The sequence below is a fragment of the Dama dama genome, chromosome 17 (assembly GCF_033118175.1).
Source record: "Dama dama isolate Ldn47 chromosome 17, ASM3311817v1, whole genome shotgun sequence".
In the NCBI taxonomy this organism is placed as follows: domain Eukaryota; kingdom Metazoa; phylum Chordata; class Mammalia; order Artiodactyla; family Cervidae; genus Dama; species Dama dama.
In genome coordinates, this window is record NC_083697.1 from 25,642,534 (window position 1) to 25,655,405 (window position 12,872).

At 37.2% G+C, this 12,872-nt stretch overlaps 2 protein-coding genes across 5 annotated transcripts in view; one reads left to right on the forward strand and one right to left on the reverse strand.

Moving 5' to 3' along the window:
- The window catches only part of AIMP1 (aminoacyl tRNA synthetase complex interacting multifunctional protein 1), a 28,075-nt gene extending 21,791 nt beyond the window's left edge, over positions 1 to 6,284 (reverse strand). Inside the window, exons 1-2 of one of the 2 annotated variants that reach the window (XM_061164261.1) lie at positions 6,097 to 6,284; positions 4,309 to 4,349 (exon numbers count right to left, since the gene is read on the reverse strand). Coding sequence is in view for 1 of the 2 variants with exons in the window: in XM_061164260.1 (XP_061020243.1) it covers positions 6,097 to 6,098 (2 nt within the window). In the remaining variant the exon portion in view is untranslated. The remainder of the gene's footprint in view (positions 1 to 4,308; positions 4,350 to 6,096) is intronic. The other variant, XM_061164260.1, reaches the window with a different exon arrangement.
- A 136-nt stretch (positions 6,285 to 6,420) lies between these two features.
- The window catches only part of TBCK (TBC1 domain containing kinase), a 201,035-nt gene continuing 194,583 nt past the window's right edge, over positions 6,421 to 12,872 (forward strand). The window contains exons 1-2 of one of the 3 annotated variants that reach the window (XM_061164259.1): positions 6,421 to 6,726; positions 12,660 to 12,731. The gene's annotated coding sequence lies outside the window, so the exon portion shown is untranslated. The remainder of the gene's footprint in view (positions 6,727 to 12,659; positions 12,732 to 12,872) is intronic. The other 2 variants (XM_061164258.1, XM_061164257.1) reach the window with 2 other exon arrangements.

Genomic DNA, 12,872 nt, shown 5'->3' on the forward strand with positions numbered 1-12,872 from the left:
AAGTTGTTTGGTGTAAGTTGTAACTTTTGCTTCCATACCAATGAAAAATTTGATGAGTGATACTAAGATGAATGTGAAATTAGTGATACACATTAGAAAAAACCCTAGTAAACTTATCTTAACAGATATGAAATAAATAAGATTTAAGTGTAAAACAGGCCTCATAAATTGAACAGTAGGTCCACAAAGTCATCTCATAAATACATCAAGTTGCTTAGAAAACCAAATATGAAACATGTGCCCTAACTTACAAAACACAGCTTCAAAACTTAGACTAAAAATAATTCACAAAATACAGGTAATAAATCCTAGTCTACAAGCAAAAATGATCTATAATTTTACTGAAATAAATCTATTAACTACCTGGAAAACATAGTTATAATAATGAGTTAAGTAAAATATAACTTTTGTGATACATATTGAAGCACAGGCTAAGTTTAGGAAAAGAGAATGCCATGTTTCAAAACACAGAAACACAAATAAGTTAAACATATAAACAGATGTACACATAAGGGGAAACAATGAGATAAAGGGAGATGATAGAATAATCCTCAAAATCTTTGTTATCTAATGGTGAGAGGTTAGGATATATAAAGTGAAAAGATGTGCTCACTTCAGCAGCACATATACTAAAGTGAAAAGACGAGCCATTCCAGGGAAACCAATATGTTATTATCACAAACTGAAAACAGGAAAAAAATTACAGCTAGTTAAGACAAGTTGATAATTCATTTGGTAGAAAATGTTTTAACATCAGCTTTAAACATATCTATAAGCAAACTTTATTTTATTTTATAAGTAAATTTTAAACATTTTTATAAGAAAGTTTTTTCTCAATAAAATGTATGTATCTCTCACTCAAATACAAACAGATAAAACATGATCCAACTTTTCTTATAAACACTGCAGGACACTAATATACTATCCATATAAAGATAACTAATATATATATTAATTTAGTTAATATAAACATAAGTATAATTTATATACTTAGCCATAAGTGTAAAAATACTTGCTTAGATTAAGGTCTAGTTTTAAATTGGTAAAAAGCAGAACTTGGAAACATAAACTACCTGAAACATTCAATAAAAATGAATTCTCTAACTACTAAGTAGATAAACAAAACAGGAGAAATAAAAAAGAAAAAAGAAAACAGTAAGAGACAGAAATGTTACTGGAAAACACTTATGTGAGCCATGAAATCTTAAAATACTTAAAATACAGGAGGATCCTATTCAACCATTCATATATAAAATAATTGTGGATGAAGCCATCTCGATTTTCTTCAGGTACTGGTCAAAGAAGCGACTGGCTACCCACTCCAGGATTCTTGCCTGGAGAATGGACAGAGGAGTCTGGTGGGCTATAGCTCATGGGGTTGCAAAGCGTCAAACACCACTGAGCAACGAACACGTCCACTTTCCACTTTCATGTTCAGGGCAACAGTGCTAGCTTAACAACATCACTGCTTTAAGTTCAGACAAATGTTTTATCATTCAACCCGGTGCTCATCTCACTGCTGTGTGACGACTGCTCCACAGTGTTCCATTTTACACTGAGTATCCACTGGATTTCAAAATTTGAGGCCTGCTTAGTCTCCTCAGAGTTTTTAATACGCTAATACATATAGGATTTCTCACAGATGATAAAGTTAATAATAGGTAACTTCTGCAGAGCATTTATTGTGGGCTGGCTAAATGCTTTACACAGATCAGCCACAAATACAGTAATTATCTCCATTATATATAGAAGAAAAATAGACTTAAAATTAATTTGCCTCAGGTCATGTGGCTAGTTAGTAAATGAGGATTAAAACTTAGGTCTGTCTGATTCTGGAGTTAGCTCTTTTAATGCCCAAGCTATAATTTCAATAAAGGATATGGTTATGAAGCACTTCCCAAAGTATTTAGCCATGGAATACTAACCAACGACAAGCTATTAAAATTTACTTGAACAAGTATTTTCTACAACAGTTTGGGAATGCTGACTTACTCTGCGCCAAAATTAAAAAAAAAGAAAAGATTATGTGATTAAAATAGATATAATACTTAACTGCATGCACAGTAATTACAAATCTAAAACATTTACAGAGAAGAAAACAGTATACCCAGTATGTTAACTGTATTTGGATAGTAAGAGTCAAAGCTTTTTTCCCTTTTTCCTCTACTAAATTTTAAAAAATAAATTTTTATGATAAAAAGCTTTGAAAAGTATTAGCTAAGTTACTCTGCCCTTTCACATTATTTTTTTCAACATAACCACCATATTTCATCAAACCTAAAATGCTGCTGTAAGATGTCACTAATCATAAAATCAGGTGAAGCTGGTTTTATGAAATACATGAACTTAGATTGTATCTTAATCATTAAAACACATACAAAAAAGATTATTTCTGAGATTCCTTTTTTTAAGCTTTTTTTTTAAAACTGGACTAATTTTTTTAAAAAAATTTTTTTATTGAATTTGTTATAATACTGCCTGTGTTTTATGTTTTTTTTTTTTTTGGCCACGAGGCATTTGGGATCATAGCTCTCTGACTAGGGATCAAACTCACTCTCTGCATTGGAAGGCGAGGCCTTAACCACTGGACCGTGAAGGAAGTCCCTGAGAGTCCTATTATTTCTAAACGGCTTCCCTTTACTTCAGCAACCTCTTCAGTAGTCTTCCCCACTCTGATTTTACATTGCCAGTATTTTAAAAATTAACAAATCTTCTACCCCAATCTCTCAATGTTAGGAACCAATCAAACAATTGCTTTGAAATGGAAGTTTTAACTGCAGATTTTCATTTTTACTTTATAGTATAAAGAATTCCACAAAAATTTGGAAGTGATTCTCTAGTTCTCAAAATATCTGATTTGGCTGTTTCAGAATTGCAATTAGCTAAAAATTTATATTCTCCTTAGACACTCTAAGTATTGTATCTCATCAAATATAAGATGCCGTCAATTGTAAAATGGCTCCAGTAATTAAGGAAAAAACCATACTGATTTAACTGATCTAATGCTCTCTTACATTTAGTCACATCCTGTATTATGTACTGAAATACCTGCTTTGAATTTACTGCTTTTGGCTTCCAAGTATGTGATCAGGGAATGAATTCAAATTTCAGCTCTGCCACACATTCACTAGCTGTGACTTTATTACTGAAGTATAGCTGATTTACAATGTTGTGTTAGTTAAAGGTGCACAGCAAAGTAATTCAGATACACACACACACACACACACACTCACACGTTCTTTTCTAGATTTTTTTCCCATATAGGTTGTTAAAAAATACTGAGCATAGTTCCCTGCTATACAGTAGGCCCATGTTACTTAACCCATTTTATAAAAAGTAGTGAAAGTTACTTCCAAATTCCTAATTTACAGCCCCCTGCCCCATCTTTACCTTTTGATAACTGTAAGTTTGCTTTCTACATCTATGAGTCTGTTTCTATTTGGCAAATAAGTTCATTTTTAGATTCTACATATAAGTGATATTGTATGATATTTGTCATTCTCTCTCTGACTTAACTTCACTTAGTATGATAATCTCTAGGTTCATCCATGGGGCTGCACATGGCATTATTTCATTCTTTTTTATGGCTGAGTAGTATTTCATTGTGCATATGTGTGTGTGTGCACATGTGTGTTTCTATATATACCATATCTTCTTTATCCATTCATCTCTTTGATGGACATTTAAGTTGCTTCCACTTCTTGGAATAAATAATGCTTAGGTAAACACTGGGGTGCGTGTATCTTTTCGAATTACAGTTTTCTTCAGCTATCTTCCCAGGACTGGGATTGCAGGATCATATGGTAGGTCTAATTTTAGTTTTTTAAAGAATCTCCATGCTGTTATTCACAGTGGCTGCACCAATTTACATTCCCACCAACAGCGCAGGAGGGTTTCCTTTCCTCCACACCCTCTACAGCAATGATAATTTGTAGATTTTTTTGATGATGGCCATTCTGACTGATGTAAGGTGATAACTCACTATAGTTTTGATTTGCATTTCTCTAATAATTAGTGACGTTGAGCATATTTCATGTGCCTTTTGGCCACCTGTATGTCTGCTTTGATATTCTGCCCATTTTTTGATTGGGTTGCAAGGTGAGCACCACAATAATCCAGTTAACATCCTTTACCACACATAGTTACAATTTTTTTTCTTATGATGAGAACCATCAAGATTCAGTCTCTTATTTTCTAACATGCAAAACTATTATTAACCATAGTCACTATGGTGTACATTACATCCCTGTGACAATCATTTTACAAGTGGAAATTTGTATTTATTCTTGATTGTTTTTCTTTACTCACCAGAGCCTTCTTCCCCTTTACGAATGAGGACACAGGGGATGCTGTAGGGCGTAAGGGATGGCTATGAGAGTATGGCTAAGAGAAGACAGTCCATGTATTTCAAACACTATGGCCATTAACACAGAAAAGCTTTTTGTCCAGTGATATATACATAAAATTTTAAAAGGGATATGTCTTGGTTTCCCAAGACCCTCTACCAAACAAGGTCATCTTTTATCTGGTCAGATTTTTCTCTATAGGATTTAACCAAACCTTTACCTTATAGGTGCACTCACCACTATTTTTTTTTTTCCATTTCTAATCCAAGAACACAGTTAATAATAGTAGCCACTATTTTAATGGGCCTGGCATATTACATACACTGTCACTTAATCTTTACAACCATGTGACACAATATTTCCAGTGTATAGATAAACTCAGACAAACTATGTGACTTGTCTAAAACCATTCAAATATCAAACAGTAAAGCCATGATTTTAACTTATGTTTGATACTCCTAACCTCACACTAAGAGTCATTTTAAAGTGCTCCCCAAACAAAATTTAAAAAGATTAACTCATCATCCATTAAAATTCTTGCATAACTAAATTATGAGGACTGAAAATCTCACTAGCCATTTCTTACCACCCCTAGTTAAGCCACCATCATATCTCCCCAGAATTTGTGCATAGGTCTCCTACCTGGTCTTTCACCCTATTCTCTCACCCTATTCTCTCCAGTCTATTCTGTACAGCAGCCAGAGAGGTCCTTTCAAAAAGGCAGTCAGGATATAACACTTCACTGCTCAAAACCCTTCAATGACCTAGATGCCCTTCAAGATCCTTCATGACCTGTTCCTGCTCGCTGATTCTTTCTCTAGCTTTAACTCCTTCACTCAACTCTGACCTACAGTCTTCCTTGCTGTTCAGGCGAGTTTCTGCCTGATGGCTTTTGCAGTTTGATCCCTCAGCCTGACTCCACTACCACAAAATACGGTTGGTGTTCAGTCACTAAATCCCATCTGACTCTTTGTGACCCTATGGACTCTAGCCCGTCAGGCTTCTCTGTCCATGGGGATTTTCAGGTAAGAATACCGGAATAATGTGCCATTTCCTTTTCCAAGTGAGCTTTCTGGACCAGGGATTGAATCTGTGTATCCTGCTTTGGCAGATGGATTCTTTACAACTGAACCACTAGAGAAGCACCCCCCCCCCCAACTAGTCTTACAATTAATTCTCTTGTTTCTGTCACCTCTACTTGAGAGTGACCTTTTCAGTGAGACCTTCAATGGCCACACTAAAATTTCAAGCCATATCCCCCTTCCCTGCTTTACAACTTTTCTTTTCAGCACTCATTACGACCTAAGACACGGTCATGTTTTAAACTTTGTTTAATATATGTCTTCCTCAATTAAACATGAACTACGGGAGAAAGGAATTTTTATTTGTTTTACTCAGTCTTTTTACCAACGCCTAAAACGGTGCCTGGAACACGGTGGACCTGTGCAAAGAGCCAATTCCTATCACTGCACCCAGTGACCTCTCACACACACAAAAGTAAACATATTTGCGCATATACTTTTTCCACTAACATCCTTTCCCTCGGCCCCGCGTCCCGTTTTTCAAACTTGGCTCCTTCAAGAGGTCCCAAGCTCGTCCATGTTTCCTCAGGCCTAGATCAGCGCTGCTGTGCGGGGCCTTCCCACTAGTACCCGCAGGCCAGGTCCTATCTCCCGAAGGCCAGTAAGGGAACGAGCACTCCTACCATCGTAATCCGCCCTCCCCGGCACCCTCTGCGGACAACACTCACATGTATTGGTGGACTGATGCACCTCAGCAGCCTCGGCCGGGAGAAGGTAAGGAGCGCCTCCGCCTCACGAAGGCAGTGAGAAAGGACCCAATAAGGTGTCCTCGTTAAGCGCCCGAGCGGTCTACAGAGTCCACTCCAAATTCTCTGTCCCCCGCTTTCCTGTGCGCAGCCACACCACATTCCCTGTCGTCCATTCCCTCAGTAAATAACGCCAATCATCCTGCACCTCTTCCTCGGTCTCTACATTTTCTCGCCAGGTTGGGCAAGAGGCAAGATGCCAGGCGCCGGGGTCTTTCCTTAGAATTCCGTCGCAGAATCTGTGATGTCAGAGGAAAGGGCCGAGCTGCGGGTAGCTGGGAGAGCGGGGAGCTGTCAGCGGAGAGCGCCGGGCTCGTTCTCCTGGCCGGATTCCGAGCTGGCAAGCCCAGCTGACTTCGCTCGCGGGCAGAGGGCAGTCTTGGAGCTCCCGGAGCTCCAGGAGCAGCCTCTTTTGTAGAAGTACCTGCAATGCGCGGCCTGGTGCCCTAAGCAATAGCGGCAACGCCAGCCACAGCGACAGCTCTGGGGCCCTGTGTAGCAGCTCCATTCCCTTATCTTTGTGTCAGCCTGCGGCCCCAGACCCAGAGGCAGGTATTTGGGTTTCCCAGTTTTTTTTATGGGTGGGTGTGACGGGAGGTAGAGGAAGGTCAGGTGCAGCGAGTGGCCCCGCACTTCCCGCTGTGATTGAAAGAGGTCACCGGTGCTGCTTTTGGTTACTGATCACAGTTTCCAATCCCCACCCACAGCTCTCCTTCTCCCTACTCACCTGGGTCCATTGAGAACTGCAGGCAGCTTTTTAAAAGGAACTGCTGCCTGACTGTTCCAAAGGAAGGTTGAAAGAGGAGCTGAGACAATGTGGATTCGGCTCTCCACTAGTCAACGTAGATTCGAACTCTTGCTTTGGAGTTTGTTTCTTGTTTTCAAAGGCTTAGTTATCGACATGTGACATTCATCTGTGAAGTGGAAGAATGTAAAAGAGTTGTCATTGGTTGCTTTTCAAGGACTCTTGCCCCTGTTTTTGTTTGGGCTAGAAAGACAACTGTTTGCGGAAAAGTATATAAAGTAAATGGACTAGTGTTATTAACCCATTAAAAATGTGTAAACATTTATAATGAAATAAGCATCTTTTGCCCAATTTTTGACCTTTTTTGCCTATGATACATTTCCGCTTCAGGTTCTTTGAGGGCAAATATTGTCGTGTTTGTTCACTGGTGGAGCAGAAGCTGGAAAAGTGCCTGACTTAAAATAGGAACTTAAGGATATTTGGTGAATGAATGAATGTTCAAATCCAGCTTCTTAATATTTTTTTTTTCTCTCTCTCTCAACTAATCTCTCATCTCAGCTGTTCCCCCCCCCCCCCCCGCCACTGACCTTCTTTCACTCACCAAATGTGAGGAAATCTATGTGAGTGTATTTGTTGTATGTGAACCTTTTTATGTACACCCAACTCAAGACGTTGTTGAAGCAGAACGTTGATGATATGGTTTGTGCTAACTAGTGTTTTATCGTTTTGAATTATTTGCATTGTATTTGGTGATTTGATCTTTAGTTGTCTAAGTGATAGGTGTGTCTGATTGAAAATCAAAAGACATAGTAATAATAAAATGCAGCGGCTCAGTGTCTTCCTGCCCTCAGTCCTGTTCTTTCAAAGATAACCACATTTAATCTTTTCGAATTTTAGGTATGTATGTTGAATGATATGTTAAACTGCTCATTCTTTTTTAAAAAAATTGACTTCTTAAGATAGCCCACACCATCCACAACCTCTCTTCTATAAATTTTTGAGTGGTTATCACAATTTTTAGTTTTAATACTGGTTAATTTCATAATTCCAAGTAATATGTAAACTTTATTTTTTCACATCAGCTTTTGAAAATACATATATTTGGCTCCTTGTTTAGTAAAACAAGGAAACTAGTGACTCTACCTTTAGATGGCAGAAACCACATCCACTCACTTCTGCCTTTCAGTAGATGGACTTTTCCTTATACATTGACAACCTTATTAATAGTTACAGTGTATTTAACTCCAATTGTTTTTTGCTTTGTTTATGTGTATAAAAACCAGTAAAATGTTACAATATTATGGTTTTGTAAATAAAGTTCAGTGCATAGCCAAGAAATATGCCATTATACATTTTCTTCCAGGTGTTTAATTTCATAACCTATGTACCACACTAATGAGATTGTAATATTAATGTCAAATGGATTGTTCTTTCTTCCTCTGCAGTAACAAAAATTATGCCATAGTTAAGTGTGCTTAATTTTTTCGATTATATACTTCTTATATAGTTTTTGACCCTCCTCACTTTCACAGAGGACTTTGTACTTTCTTCGAGGGAAAAGATTCATGTGCTTTATTCACCAAGTCCTCTTATTCTTTGTATGAGAACCTCCCTGCCATTTCTCTGCTTGAAGACATTCCCCTTGGAGCCCCATTACTTTCTTTTTGATTTGAACAGATTACCTTCTGGTCCTTTTGACAACTTCTATACTGAATTATATTCATTGAAATCTTGAACAAGGTACAGTGTTACAATATTGTACAAAGGTACAATAAGGTACAATGTCTTTTACTACTTGGTTTTCTCCTCTGTTTTGGTAGAATACATCCTTAAAAAATTTATTCATAAAAATATATGGGTAGTGATTTTATTTTTTAATGTTTGCATAGTGTAAATTATTATTTTACTATTATGATTGATAGTTTGGCTGGGTATAGAAACTAAATTATGTTTCTTAAAGTTTTTCAAGGCATCACCATCTTCTAACTTCCATTGATGCTCTTGAGGACATGAGAATGAGTGTTGGATCTTGATGTTTTGATGCCTGAACTATTTGCTTTCTCTCTAAAATGATTAACATTTTTAGTTATACTTGAAGCTTTGAATATCTGTTATGACATGTTTTGTTCTAAGTTTGTTCTCCTTGCAATGAACTTATTCAGTGAAGCCTGAATAAATATCTCTGGTTAATTTAGTCTTCTTAAAATTAGAAGCCTCTTTAATTTCCCTTCAACTGTGGGTAATTTTCTCCTGGTCTTTTATAATTTTTTCCTCTTTATTTTTATCTGTTCTCTTTTGTTGAAATTCCTGTAAGGTGGTTGTTGAATTCTTGGCTTGATTCACTGTGTTTGTAATCTTTTATGTTTTTATCTTTTGTGCATTTGCTTCATGTTCTGAGTAGTAGTCTCAACTTTATTTTCCAACACTTCTATCTAGTTTTTTAATCATATGTTTAATTTACAAGCACTAATTTTTAAAATTATTTTTCTCATATTCCCTTAATTTTGTTTCATTGTTCTTTTTTTAATGAGATAAAATTTACATATATTAAAATGCACTGATTTTAAGTGACCAGTTTGGTGAGTTTTTATACATGTCAACAAACTTGTAGCAATCACCACCCTATTCAAGATGTGAAACATTTGTACTACTCCACAAAGTTCCTCTCTGGTGACTGCAGCCATGAAATTAAAAGACGCTTACTCCTTGGAAGGAAAGTTATGACCAACCTAGATAGCATATTAAAAAGCAGAGACATTACTTTGCCAACAAAGGTCCGTCTGGTCAAGGCTATGGTTTTTCCAGTGGTCATGTATGGATGTGAGAGTTGGACTGTGAAGAAAGTTGAGCGCCGAAAAATTGATGCATTTGTGTTGTTGGAGAAGACTCTTGAGAGTCCCTTGGACTGCAAGGAGATCCAACCAGTGCATCCTGAAGGAGATCAGTCCTGGGTGTTCATTGGAAGGACGGATGCTGAAACTGAAACTCCAATACTTTGAGCATGAGCCACCTCATGCAAAGAGCTGACTCACTGGAAAAGACCCTGATGCTGGGAGGGCTTGAGGGCAGGAGGAGAAGGGGACGACAGAGGATGAGATGGCTGGATGGCATCACCGACTCGATGGGCATGAGTTTGAGTAAACTCCGGGAGTTTGTGATGAACAGGGAGGCCTGGCGTGCTGCGATTCATGGGGTTGCAAAGAGTCGGACATGACTGAGCGACTGAACTGAACTGAACTGAACAAAGTTCCTACCTTTCCCTTTCCAAGACTGTTCCCACAACCCTCCTCCCCACCCCAGGCACTACATTCTCATTCTTATCACTCTAGTTTAAAACTGTAGTTCTGTAACATTTAAATGGAGCCGTAGGATATGAACTCTTCTGTGTCTACTGCTTTCATCAACATAATATTTTTGAGGTAGATCCATATATTGGCATATTTATTCCTTTTTTGTTTTTTAGAAATAGTGTTTCATTGGATGAATATACCACAACTTGCTTAGCAGTTCACTTGTGTGATGTTTACATTGCTTCCAGTTTGGGGCCGTTATGAATCAAACTACTGTGAACATTCTCATACAAGTATTTTTATGGACATTTTGGTTTTTATTGGGTTGATACCCAATAGGAATGGAATTTGAGTTGTAAGGGGTACTATTAACTTTAGGACAGTTTTTCAACGTCCTTGTGTCATTTTAACACTACCATAAGCATCAGAGAATCAGCTCCAATTCGCATTTTTCTCAATACTTGGTATTGCCAGTCATTCCAATTTTAGCCATTCTGGTAGTTGTAAAATGGTATGTTGTGGTTTTAATTTGCATTTTCCCGCTGATTAATTACATTGAGAACTTTTTCATGTGTTTATTGTCTATTCGTATTCCTCTTTTATGAAAATACACATTTCAGATTTTTACCTATTTTGTGTTGACTTGTCTTTCTTTTTCTTATTAAGTTGTAGGCATTCTTTATATATTCTGAATGCTAGTGTGTTACCAGGGAAGCCCCATTATCATATATACAAACATACATGCATATATGTGTGTGTGTGTGTGTGTGTGTGTGTGTATTTGATAAAAATGTCATACATATATATAGATAGATATGGCATAATTAACTTTACCTTGGATTTGTATTTTCTCAAGTGTGGCTTTTGATGTGCAATGTTTTTAATTTTGATGAAGCCCACTTTAGTTCATCTTTTTAAAAAAATTCTCATTGCTTTGTTTTTGATTGGCTCAGATGAGATCTGTTTTCATTTTAATTCCTATTTGTTTGTTGCTAGGACAGAGAAACAATAGATTTTTTTTAAAGTATATTTTTAAGATTTATTTATTTATGTTTGGTTGTGCTAGGTTTTCATTGCTGTGCACGGGCTTTCTCTAGTTGCCGCAAGTGGGGCAACTCTTTGTTGTGGTACTCAGGCTTCTTATTGCTGTGGCTTCTCTTGTTGCAGAGCACAGGCTCTAGGACTCATGGGCTCAGCAGTTGTGGCTTGTGAGTTCTGGAGCTGGAGCTTGGTAGTTGGCGGTGCATGTGCTTAGTTGCTCTGCGTGCGTCATGTGGGATCTTCCAGACCAGGAATTGAACCCATGTACCCTGTGTTGGCAGGTGGATTCTTAACCCTTGGACCACAGGGAAGCCCCTAAAGTTCGTTTTTTATGGCTTTTCTTATCTTGCTTGAGAAATCTTTGCCTATTCTAAGGTTGCAAAAAATCCTCTTTTTTTTTTTTTAATCTTCTTGTGCAGAAGACTTACAGTTTTAGCTTTTACATTTAGGTCTATAATCCATATCAGACTTCTGTGGATGTAGCAGTAGGAATTGAGGTTAATCTTCTTCCCATATGAACGTCTTTTTGTAGCACCATTTATTAAAAAGACTGTCCTTTTCCTATTCTATTCCTTGGCCTTTGTTGAAAATCAGTTCATTGTGTTTAAAAATGTTTTTCAGTTTAAAATGAAAAAAGCTTTCAGTTTTATGAAATATATTGTATATAGCACATATATATAGATAGGTGGAGATACAGAATGTGAAATTATGGAGAATAATATGAACACCTTTAACCCATCAATTAAGAACTAGGATATTACTTTGTATTTTTGAAGTTTCTTATGGATTCTTCCTTAATCTCATGACTGCGTTTCATACAATGGTGCAGTAGTAACCTTATCCTTGGATAGGAGGATAAACAACTTGCCAGTAATGGGGGTCTGGTGGCAAAGTTGTCTTCTATTCTTCAGCCTTTCAAATGCTATATTTCTCATTTCAAATATTCTTCTGACTGCTGTTGTTCACCACTGTTCCCTCCTTCTCTGAATCTGAAGCCTCTGATCTGAAGAGGATGAGCACAGCTCTTAACTATATCACAGATTGTAACCTCCTCCTCTCTGTTTCTTGTGACAGTGCTCTTACCTATTCAGAATGCTTTATAGGAGTTTCTTGAAAGCTCACAGCCTCTTTCTGCCCTCTTCCTTATTATGAGTTTACACCTTTTAAAACAGTTCTTTTTAATGTTTTAATGAAGTTTCTGGACAGATATATGAAAAGCAGCCTATTGTCTTGATTTAGAATTCCAGGTTTTATTGTGAAACCTGGAAGGGAAGAATGCAGTGCCTGACCAATCAGTGTCTTTTTAGTGAGACACCTAGGTGAGAGAGATATTTTTTGTTGGGAGACCTTTTTTTATTGTGGTTGTCATAATGTGATACAGATTTTAAACTAAGCTTCTTAATCTTCAGGCCACTTCATGATAAAATACTGGACTCCATTTGCTTTGGAATTATGCTGCTAGGACCCCTCAGGATCTTCAGGTAGAATATCTGTTTCTAACCTAGAGGCAATAACATCTGTCAAGATCAGTGAGGGCAGTAAAGCACCACTTGCAAAGCAAGCACCTGACTTTAAAACAAAAATTTATTAGTTATTTAAGTAACATTATAAGGCTGTTTGCT